The sequence below is a fragment of the Leptodactylus fuscus genome, chromosome 6, assembly GCF_031893055.1.
Source record: "Leptodactylus fuscus isolate aLepFus1 chromosome 6, aLepFus1.hap2, whole genome shotgun sequence".
Lineage (NCBI taxonomy): Eukaryota > Metazoa > Chordata > Amphibia > Anura > Leptodactylidae > Leptodactylus > Leptodactylus fuscus.
The window spans coordinates 10801279-10814134 of record NC_134270.1 but is presented as its reverse complement, the minus strand read 5'-3'; the positions used below and the strand labels follow the sequence as shown (position 1 = coordinate 10814134).

Sequence of the window (12856 nt, the reverse complement as noted above, 5' to 3'; positions counted from 1 at the left end):
TGTCACCAGAACCAGCATATCACCCCAGCCCTGCAGATAGATAGGTTACTGTCACCAGAACCAGCATATCACCCCAGCCCTGCAGATAGATAGGTTACTGTCACCAGGACCAGCATATCACCCCAGCCCTGCAGATAGATAGGTTACTGTCACCAGACCCAGCATATCACCCCAGCCCTGCTGATAGATAGGTTAGTGTCACCAGAACCAGTATATCACCCCAGCCCTGCAGATAGATAGGTTACTGTCACCAGAACCAGTATATCACCCCAGCCCTGCAGATAGATAGGTTACTGTCACCAGAACCAGTATATCACCCCAGCCCTGCAGATAGATAGGTAACTGTCACCAGGACCAGCATATCACCCCAGCCCTGCAGATAGATAGGTAACTGTCACCAGGACCAGCATATCACCCCAGCCCTGCAGATAGATAAGTAAGTGGTATTTACCCCTTATGAATCGCTACTTCCGTTTCAACAATACTGTTCTATTTGAGAATATGCAAATGAGTTTTTGGAGCATTGCCATTGCTCTAAAGAAGTTGCAACACCCTCACTAAACCTTCAAGAGCTCATTTGCATATTGACAAAAACAGTGATATCTTGGCAAAGGAGGCAGTGACTCACAAGGGCAAAACATTATTCGATTCAGGTGACTCTTACCTATCTATGTGCAGGGCAGAGGACTATAAGAAGACGACTCTTTTGGGTATATTTTGGAAGAAAAAAAAAAAGGAACCCAAATCCCCCGACCAACACAGGCTATGAAAAGCTCTGGATCACAAACCATGCAAAAACACAGTGCCCATCAACGGCCTCTATATGGCGGTATTATTGGTTTTGGGGCAGGCTGAACCCGATAGACCCCCTTGATACCAGATGTTAGAGATGTTGGGCCTTGGTAGGACTACGTGGTATGAAGAGTCCTTTAAAGATATCGTAGTCCTCTTGGTTCGGATAAACGTCTCCGCAGGTCTTTGGAATGGTGATCCAACATTGACATCTTAGATACGTTTTGGAGAAAGGATGAGATGAAAGCCTTTGCGGTGTTACAGAAACAGAGCGGACCCGAGTGCTTGACATGAAACCGGCTTCTATCATGGATGTGTCAACAAGTCGAAAAACAGTACGAGAGATCAATAACGCAGCGATGTTTTGCAGCATGTTGGAATATGGCAGACGGATAGGCCAAGTGTTCTGTTATCTTATTGAATTGTTCTAGATCTGAGCATGGAGACGAAAGAGACGAAGGCGAATACAACCCGAGATAAATGTCCTATTGATTTCAAAGTGACTTCTGTCTTTGAAGAAACCGAAATTAATTTGTCTGCGGATTCTCGCACGTTCCTCTCGATGGGGAGACCTTATGAAGCGATGTCACAGCGAATGGGTGCAGTCACCGGCGCTCTGTTCATATGAAGGTTCCCACATGACGAGAGACGAGCTATTGAACAAGGCGGTCTGTTTCCTGAACCGGCTTCTAACACCCCGCTGTAATAATTTCATTTCCTTCTGCCGTGTCACTCAGCTGTCTGACTCAAGCCGCACAATCCCTTCACTTCTCTCAAGCAGAAAAGTGCAGATCCGCAGAAACCGAAAAACAAGCAAAACAGATTGATCTCCGGCCAGCGCTTTCCTAGTCATATAGCAGAAATGTGCGGTATTACATTAGGTGGCCTAAGTAGCCATGCCGCCTTATGCAGGGCTTACTAAGGTTTAACCCCTTACCAACATCCAACGCACTATTATTATTACATATGGCGTCCACTCAGCTCCTCCCAAATAGATTGCAATATAGCATTGCACTGTGGATTTTGCAATAAACTGCAATATAGCATTGCACTGTGGATTTTGTAATGAACTGCAATATAGCATTGCACTGTGGATTTTACAATAAATCGCAATATAGCATTGCACTGTGGATTTTGTAATGAACTGCAATATAGCATTGCACTGTGGATTTTACAATAGATTGCAATATAGCATTGCACTGTGGATTTTACAATAGATTGCAATATAGCATTGCACTGTGGATTTTGCAATAAACTGCAATATAGCATTGTACTGTGGATTTTACAATAAATCGCAATATAGCATTGTACTGTGGATTTTGCAATAAATTGCTATATAGCATTGCATTGTGAATTTTACAATAAATCACAATATGGCATTGCACTGTGGATTTTACAATAGATTGCAATATAGCATTGCACTGTGGATTTTACAATAAACTGCAATATAGCATTGCAATGTGGATTTTACAATAAATCGCAATGTAGCATTGCACTGTGGATTTTACAATAGATTTCTATATAGCATTACACTGTGGATTTTACAATAAACTGCAATATAGCATTGCACTGTGGATTTTGCAATAAATCGCAATATAGCATTGCACTGTGGATTTTGCAATAAATCGCAATATAGCATTGCACTGAAGGATTTTACAATAGATTGCAATATAGAATTGCACAGTGGATTTTACAATAGATTGCAATATAGCATTGCACTGTGGATTTTACAATAAACAGCAATATAGCATTGCACTGTGGATTTTGCAATAAATCGCAATATAGCATTGCACTGTGGATTTTGCAATAAATCGCAATATAGCATTGCACTGAAGGATTTTACAATAGATTGCAATATAGCATTGCACTGTGGATTTTACAATAAATTGCAATATAGCATTGCACAGTGGATTTTACAATAAACTGCAATATAGCATTGCACTGTGGATTTTACAATAAACCGCAATATAGCATTGCACTGTGGATTTTACAATAAATCGCAATATAGCATTGCACTGTGGATTTTACAATAGATTGCAATATAGCATTGCACTGTGGATTTTACAATAAACTGCAATATAGCATTGCAATGTGGATTTTACAATAGATTGCAATATAGCATTGCACTGTGGATTTTACAATAGATTGCAATATAGCATTGCACTATGGATTTTACAATAGATTGCAATATAGCATTGCACTGTAGATTTTACAATATATTGCTATATAGCATTGCACTGTGGATTTTACAATACATTGCAATAAAGCATTGCACTGTGGATTTTACAATAAAGTGCAATATAGCATTGCACTGAAGGATTTTACAATAGTTTGCAATATAGCATTGCACTGTGGATTTTACAATAGATTTCTATATAGCATTGCACTGTGGATTTTACAATAAATTGCAATAAAGCATTGCACTGTGGATTTTACAATAAATCACAATATAGCATTGCACTGTGGATTTTACAATAGATTGCAATATAGCATTGCACTGTGGGATTGTCCAGAAACAGTACCACACCAGTGCATTGGTTGTATCTGACCATGCAGACTTAATGGGGCTTAGCTGCAGTACCACACCCATCCTGTACATATAAGTGGCGCTATTTTCGGAGAATAATACCGCCATTATATACAGCCTCTTTAAATCCACAAAATAGATATCTAATGGGAGAAGAGGGAGCAGAGCGGGTCTCGGGAAATGTGTAATCTTCGTGATCTTGTGACATCCTTGGAGCAGAAATAGTTTTCTCAATCCATTTTTGTCAGCGCATTTAACTATTTACACATATATTGAGGTCAACTAAGGATTTCATTCGCCGCTGTTACTTGCAAAATATAATAGCTGATGTCTGTAAAGAAATTCACTGTGATCCAGACGCTGTCTGTGAAATCTCACCGTGATCCATGACATCTCATTATACTATGAACAGCTGTCTGTGAAATTTCCCTGTATACAGCCGAGCCTCAGCAGTCATGCGCTGCCTCTTCGGATTTTCAGCACGGTCATGTATGTCATGGTTGCCACTTTCTGTACAAGAAAATCTTCATGTCTAAAATAGCGTAATTGCGTTTTTTTTTTCCTCCACAAACAGCGGCACTCTCATCCATAAGCTGAATTCAAGTCAATGGGGCTGAGCTGCAATACTAGTCACAACCTATCTACGGTAGTGGCGCTGTTGGTGGAAGAGATCTCCTATGGGCTGGAAATTATACAAGTACAAAGCCAAGTATGGTTGACCACCATTAGTATGACTCCCCATGCTATAAGCAATAGTCTATGTTACAGGAACAAGTGTCTTATCTCTGGAGATCCATCAGTGGGAATGGAAGTGAATGGGGATCCTGAGTCCCCTTGTGAATGGAAGTGTAGAGTGCGCATGCGTGACCAGTCCGCCTTTCACCTCTATGACTATCTCCATCAGTCCCTTAGAACTTAATGGAGCAGTGGTCACGCATGCACACTTCTGCTTGATTCATACAGGTAAGTCAATGGAGCGGTGGTCACGCACACACACTACTGCTCCATTCATACAAGTAAGTCAATGGAGTGGTGGTCACGCATGCACACTACTGCTTATTCATACAAGTAATCAATGGAATGGTGGTCACTCATGCACATTTCTGCTCCATTCATACAAGTAAGTCAATGGAGTGGTGGTCACACATGCCCACTACTACTCATTCATACTAGTCAATGGAACGGTGGTCACGCACACACACTACTGCTCCAGTCATACAAGTAAGTCAATGGAGCGGTGGTCACGCACGCACACTACTACTCCATTCATACAGGTAAGTCAATGGAGCGGTGGTCACGCATGCACACTACTGCTCATTCATACAGATAAGTCAATGGAGTGGTGGTCACGCATGCACACTACTGCTCCGTTCATTCAGGTAAGTCAATGGAGTGGTGGTCACGCATGCACACTACTGCTTATTCATACAAGTAATCAATGGAATGGTGGTCACTCATGCACATTTCTGCTCCATTCATACAAGTAAGTCAATGGAGTGGTGGTCACACATGCACACTACTACTCATTCATACTAGTCAATGGAACGGTGGTCACGCACACACACTACTGCTCCAGTCATACAAGTAAGTCAATGGAGCGGTGGTTACGCACGCACACTACTACTCCATTCATACAAGTAAGTCAATGGAGCGGTGGTCACGCACACTACTACTCCATTCATACAAGTGACTCGGGGGGGGGGGGATTGCTGATAATGGTATAAAATCACAAGAGGTGTAATACTCACCTTACAACCTTCTGCTACTTCCATGCCATCCCTTCTCCAGCCTCTCACTGGCCTGGTTTACCAGGGTCCAGCGACAATACGGTGTGCCGACCCAAAACCCGCCAACCAATGGCTGTGGTCAGTGACTGGTACAACGGTGAAGTGTCAGGTCAGGGAGATTCATCAGCACAGAAATAACATCACACATACGAAACGTAGGGCAAAAACGTGATGGAACGCAGCTTATAATAATCCCCATTAACCCTATGAATGACCAAAGGGAACTAATACGACCATAGCTTGCTCCTACACACCAATGCTACTGCCAATGAACGGGCGGAGGAGACGTCATTGTGCCACTTTTTATCCTGGGACCGCACATCAAAAGCTACAATTACTCTCTCCATTGGAACGAAATAAAACAAGGTGTTGCCGCCGTTCCATCGGCGAGGTATTTGAGGCTGCAGCTCCATCGCTGAGCATACGGCCCCGCCATTATCACCATCCATTGCGGCAGAATTCCTCAGACTTCTGCAATTATATCCAGAATTAGCCTTGACCATATAATGTCAACAAATTCCGCTCGGCAAATACAATACATTTATATTCCGAGCGGTGCGGGGCATTTTTTTATTTTTTTTCCACTGGAAAGTCGATATAATTCAACTTGTCACGCGGAGCGATGTGTGGTAAGACGGAGGTGACAGACGTTAGCATTAATACTTGTAATTTGCTGAGGCATATGTGAGGGTTTTTTTTGAGACATGCACTTCCCCAGAGAATGCCATTACAAAGCCATTACAAATAAGAGGTCAATTACAAGTATATGGATGTCTGTGTAACAATGTATGTAATACAGGGACACGCGGCCGCGCATAATAGCCCGCAATATTCTCCAAAAGAACAGAAGGGATCAAAGGTCTCGACAGAACAAATGCCTGTGAAAACAATACTGTATATTATAGTCATCTGTAATGCAGGCCGGAATTAGAATCTGTTTACCGGGGTGACAGATACATTTCCATATACTAAACTGATTGTGGTCGGAATTGGAGGCGATAGACTGCCAAGGGTAATGGGTATAGGAAAGAGTTAAGTTTGCTGGATCTCAAGGTTCTTGCCCCTATTCACATCTGCATTAGGGAAGTCCCCAAATGGAAACCTATGTGCATAAAAAAGCAGTTACCCAAGGAAAGCCGCACAACCCATAGACTATAATGGCGTCCGTGTGGTTTATGTTGGGTTTCTGCACGTAACATGCCAAGAAAAAAGTCCTGCAAGCACAAAACCCGAACATAGATGTGAATAGAGCCTTGGCTTTGTAGAAAACCTGATAGGAAGTTTTGTTTTGGACCAAGCTTCTCTTGTGGCACCTGGAATTCACCCTTCTTGTCCTTCTTAGACGTCTTCTGGCCTTCTGGATGACATCCCGGGCCCGATGGGACCACCAGGGCCTGTAATTAGGTCTCAGCAATCACATGGGACAGGCCAACTTCATGGTGCTTTAACACAAGTGTCACGATATCGGCCCAACCGCAGACCTCAGTATTCCCGTGATGTCATCCAGAAGGCTAGTAGATGACCAAAGATGACAAGTGGATATCCAGTGGATATCCAGTGGATATCCAAAGACGACAGGGTAGGCCAGGAGATGACCAAAGATGACATGGTAGGCCAATAGATGTCCAAAGATGACAGGATAGGCTAGTAGATGTCCAAAGACGATAGGGTAGGCCAGGAGATGACCAAAGACGATAGGGTAAGCCAGTAGATGACCCAAGACGACGGGGTAGGCCAGGAGATGACCAAAGACGACATGGTAGGCCAATAGATGTCCAAAGACAACAGGATAGGCTAGTAGATGACCAAAGATGACAGGGTAGGCCAGGAGATGACCAAACACAATAGGGTAGGCCAGTAGATGACCCAAGACGACAGGGTAGGCCAGTAGATGACCAAAGATGACAGGGTAGGCCAGGAGATGACCAAAGATGACAGGGTAGGCCAGGAGATGACCAAAGATGACATGGTAGGCCAATAGATGTTCAAAGATGACAGGATAGGCTAGTAGATGTTCAAAGATGACAGGATAGGCTAGTAGATGTCCAAAGACGACAGGGTAGGCCAGTAGATGACCAAAGATGACAGAGTAGGCCAGTAGATGTCCAAAGAGAACACGGTAGGCCAGGAGATGACCAAAGACGGCAGGGTATGCCAGTAGATGACCCAAGACGACAGGGTAGGCCAGTAAATGACTAAAGACGACAGGGTAGGCCAGTAGATATCCAAAGACGACAGGGTAAGCCAGTAGATGACCAAAGACGACATGGTAGGCCAATAGATGTCCAAAGATGACAGGATAGGCTAGTAGATGTCCAAAGACAATAGGGTAGACTAGGAGATGACCAAAGACGACAGAGTAGGCCAGTAGATGTCCAAAGACAACAGGGTAGGCCAGTAGGTGACCCAAGACGACAGGGTAGGCCAGTAGATGACCAAAGACGACAGAGTAGGCCAGTAGATGACCCAAGATGAAATGGTAGGCCAGTAGGTGACCCAAGATGACAAGGTAGGCCAGTAGGTGACCCAAGATGACAAGGTAGGCCAGTAGATGACCCAAGATGACAGGGTAGGCCAGGGGTGGGGAGGGTGAACCAAAAGGTTTTGGATTTCTGACGAACCTGAAACATTTGCAACATTCGTGTTCTTTTCTAACCAGTTCGCTCAACTCTACTTATTCCTTTCTTATTACCTTTTCTTTTATTAAAATCTCTTAAATCTGTGGTGTGCGCAATTCTTAATCCTCACTACCCTTGTAACCCATCATAAAACAGAATATAAAATTGGAACAAGCCCCACCTGCCATGTGCCATTTATTATATGGGTGTCTTCATAAGAACACTGTTGGAAACCCTTGGGCACCCGGGCCTCGGTACATCAGCACTCTCCCTACAACCAGACCTCTCTAAGTGGTGAGTTCTCATTTTGACTTGATATATAGTGGCCAAATTCCTTCAGGTGCTGTAATAAATCATATAGCCCCCAGCAGCCAAAACATGGACGGGGGTGGGGGGTCCGTATAGGAGAAAATCTTAGTGCATATAGATATATCCCTTTCCTTTGCTCACATGATCGTAACATAGTAGCAAAACCCTTCACAGGCAGCAATTCACAAAACAACCGCTAGGTGGCTGCCCATAGATACATATAGTATAGACATCTCATGACACAATATCACAAAAAATTGTCCATCATTCCCCGCACATCTCAGGGCATACACCGCACGGTGCTGTACAGGGTGCCATGGCATAGTGCCATTTCAGCGGCCAAAGTTATTTTGCAAGTTCCTTCCCAGTGCAGGGAAAAGAAATGAGCAAGTGCTGTTGTATTCTCAGGATAGGTCCAAATTCTGCGACCCCATTGATCTTTATCTGACTCACAAATCCTCACTTTACAAGACAGTTTCATTGTTACCGGTATGATATAGATATCTCTATGTTAAAGGGCACTTGTCTCATAAAATAAGTCTCCAGGCAATGGCCATACAATAGCAATAATATATTCCCATTATTGTAGCATACAGAAGATATAGACAGGACTGGATCAGCCACAGGCACACCCCATCAAAGGTCAGGGTAGTCAGCGTGTGGTAGGTACCCATGGCGGTACCACTTACCCAGTGAAACATATGCAATAGGGATAGTTGTATTCTCATGGGTCCGGGACGCCAAAGCTGTAAACCATCAGTGGTTGCAAAACTACAGCTCCCAGCATGGCCAACTGCAACTCCACTGCTTGGAGTTGCAGTTGACCAGGTAGGGGACCATTGTTCCAAAGAGAGTGATCTTCAAAGGACTATGACGCCTTGTAAAACAAAAGATAGGAGATGGCCCCTCTATGTATAGCATCTCATTACGTATGCAACCAAGCATATGTAAGCTGTAAAGCTGTAAACCATCAGTGGTTGCAAAACTACAGCTCCCAGCATGGCCAACTGCAACTCCACTGCTTGTTCTCAATAATATAACACAGACCTGTATTCCAGGGAAAATTTGGTGAGCTCTTTGTGGTCGTGAAGCCATTTGAATTCCAGAGGCCAGCTCCCCTCTGCCATACAGGTAAGGACCAGGCGATTCCCCTCCAGGTGAACCTGACTGCGAACCGGCTCGGTCTTGAAGTACGGAGGGACGTCATCTAAAACAGAAAATATTACAGTGTGAGATCAAGCGGTAAGACACGGTAAAGTTCACAGATTTTCGACATTACCACTGGGTTTATACACTTTAACCAGTGCGGAGAGAGTGGCAGCTTGCGCGGTACTGTCTATACGGAAGCCTCATAATTAATACATGCGTCACCGAGAATGGCAAGAGATGGAAATAGGTGAGAAATGTTCAAATATATTAATACAGCAATGTACACACAAAGGATATTTCACGGGCTACGGGAGGAGGAACAAAAGGTCACGGGAAAAGGTCAACTAGAAATGAAATCTTGTGTAACATCACGGAATGGCACACGCACCTAGATCAGCCGGGCACCGAACCCAACATTTCATTAGACTACTACACCAAGAACATAGAACACCATAAACACCACAAAGCACCAAGGATGGCGCTATAGGGCGACGTATGGGGTTAAATAAAATGTATAAGGTCCATAGAGTAAGACCAAAGATGACGCGGAAACTCTCTAGAGGGATCCAAATGACAACGTATATACTGTATATAGCTCTCATGACACATTAGCATGATATGTGATCACACCCCTCAATATGGGGCTGCTTGTAATTGTCACCTCTTTGACACGGCTATGTCACTAGTCATTGTAAGATGATTAACGCCTTATGTCATCAGAATGTCATACCCAGTAACACTGGATGAATTGCCATACACACCGATGAAACATATGCAATAGGGATAGTCGTATTCTCATGGGTCCGGGACGCCAAAGCTGTAAACCATCAGCGATTGCAAAACTACAGCTCCCAGCATGGCCAACTGCAACTCCACTGCTTGGAGTTGCAGTTGGCCAGGTAGGGGACCATTGTTCCAAAGAGAGTGATCTTCGAAGGACTATGACGACTTGTAAAACAAAAGATAGGGGATGGCCCTTCTATGTATAGCATCTCATTACATATGCAACCAATTAGAGACAACGTTGAGTAGTTCCCGGGCTGGATGAGATATAAAAGCTTGTCTGATTGGCTGCTATGGACAACAAGTGGGTGTTATTCAGCATAGTGGGTGAGCACGGTGAAAAGCTCTCGCATCTTCTAGGTTCTTGGTCACATTATCTATCCGGGGAGTGACTGGCGCCATGATTGACCACATCACTAAGAGAGCCATCACCAATACAAGGAGGCAACGTGACCACTCAAATTTTTTTTCCGGATCTTCTTCATTAAAAGTTGCCAAGTATGTCATTACTTGATATCGATCGTCCATTCCATATTCTCTACCGTTACAATCCGATGAATATTTTATAATAATGGCCACTTTCCCATCGGTTTTCTTGCGATACATTGTAATATCCCCACCCATACCGCAAAAACTCGGAGATTACCGGGTTCAGCTCTGCTCCTTCTGAATACGATGCTATAGAACAGAGAACAGTATATGAAGAATAGATATGTATACTTTGCGTCCCCCCCACCACCACTTAAACCGCACTCTGCACCCAATTTACCCCCCCACGAACACGTAACGGAGCAGTCCTGCACCCCGGAGGCTTTCACATCCCATTCCATATCCCATCATTTGCGCCTCATCAGGGGAGATTCTCAGTATGATATCTTAAATTGTTTTGCTGTCCACCCTTGTTGAGCTCTGGACGGATACAAGATTATCACTTAAAATAATCCTTTGCACCATTCTGGCCCAGCGTGGCGTTAATCCTCTGTAAATGGCGGCGGCGGAGATTGTCAGACACACCGGGCTCCCTAGGGGAGCGTCGCTTTAAGCAATTACTGATCGCTTTACATCTTGTCCTATGCGAATCCCTGGCTGATGAATTACTAGACGCGTCGTGGTCGTGTTGTGCACTTGGTGCTAACATTTTCGCGAGATGACATTGAAAATGATCCATTAACAGGACCGGCCGCCGCGGTGTAAGGACTGCTTAGCAAGTGTTAAGTCTTCAGAGGTTAATGGAAATTGTGTTTTACCGAGATACTTGAATCGGAGGATAAAGATGGTTGCATATGTCATATTGCACAAAAATCATATGTCGTGATCATAGTTACGGGACGGTTTCGGTCTTGTGCATCCTAAGTAATGCTGGATACGTCTTCTCTGACATCCGGTTCACGATATGACACTACCACTGATCAGTCCTCATCCACATAATGTCATGGGTGACCAAGTCCTTGTATTAAGCTGGAACCCTATTCCTGCTATGAATCAGTAAGGGATCTTTGTTGATCCTCTTTCTGATTCCTTTTGATGGTCGGTAGTCTGTGTATTTGTAAATATATTCCCCCCCCCCCCGCCCTCTGGTGCACTGGAGTGAGAGGATTTAGGATACACAGCCTTTAACTGTCAGAAAGGGGAGAAAAAGCTAATAAAAAACTATTGTTCCCCTTTCTGACAGTGGCAGGCTGTGTATCCTAAATCATCTCACTCCAGTGCAGTTGGTCAACAGTATATAGTCAAGAAGGGAGTCTGTGAGAGAGGCCGTGGCACAAAAACAGGAATGATTATTATGTAAGGGACATTGACAGGGGATGGGAAGCTTGTGCGCATCGACATGTTGATGAGTCTTCATGGCAGCCTATAATGTATGGATGGGATGTGGCTGATGGTTGTGTTGAGAAGTTTCACAAAGGGCTTTTGCACCTACACACAGTGAGAGGATACCGTGGGTTGTCTCGGATTGCGCATGCGCTTGATACGTTGCATATGTGCAATTAAGCAAGACATACTGATCTCACCCATGAAGGGCTGCAATGGGCACACTCATATAAAGGGAACCTTTCATCACTTCTACCAACTCCAACTCTTTGCAGGCTCCACTGCTTGGAATTTTCTCTAGCCCCCGCCCTTCCTGATCAATCATTGCTGTCTTCAAACCTGCTGACTGGTTCCCATCTTCCGCATCACAATCCGCGTTATACGAAATCCTCTGCACTTTTAGCATAAAGTCAACGACTTAACGGCACGGTTCTGGATATTTCTATAGTGGCACAGCGCCAGCAGTCATACTGGTTCGGATATCCAAGACTAAACTTCAACCTAGGCGTCTGTCTACATGATGTCTTCATCATGAGACGGCTTCTTTTGTCTTTACGCCACGATCTAATGGCGAGCTCTTGGGACCAGACTATTCTTTTTTTTTTCGAGCTGTCGAATCTCATTCTGTTGAAATAAAAAGCTATTAGAGAAGCCATTGACAAAATCTACTCGGGCTCTGAGAGAAACCCTTTCTGCACCTAACCTGCCATAGGATGTGATTCATACTCAGATGGTATGTATATTTGATGAGCTCCGGCTGGCCCCGCAGCAGATCGCAGCCGAACAAACTCCAAATTGTCAACTTAAACGTTTTAAATGTTTGATGTGCGCACTCTACACCGGGGGAAACCAATCACCCACGGCTTATACATCCCCGGCCCCACCAGGAATTATTAATCAGAAGCGAGATATTTTACAGGAGCCGGGAAGCGGGATTGTTCGCAGGGTAATTCATGTTATTGCAGTTCTTTAAAATAGAATCATCCCCGTGTTAACTCTCTCGCGCCCGGGACGAGGCCGCCGAGAGATGACCGGAAAATCGGATTGATGTTGCTTCGCGAGGTCAATCTCCTGGTTAC

General features: G+C 44.2%; 1 protein-coding gene across 2 annotated transcripts in view; it reads right to left on the bottom strand.

Moving 5' to 3' along the window:
- Positions 1–12856, bottom strand: part of SDK2 (sidekick cell adhesion molecule 2) — a 495641-nt gene that overhangs the window by 240289 nt on the left and 242496 nt on the right. For both annotated transcript variants that reach the window (XM_075279361.1, XM_075279362.1), the window contains exon 2: positions 9081–9240. In XM_075279361.1, coding sequence (XP_075135462.1) covers positions 9081–9240 — 160 coding nt within the window. The remainder of the gene's footprint in view (positions 1–9080; positions 9241–12856) is intronic.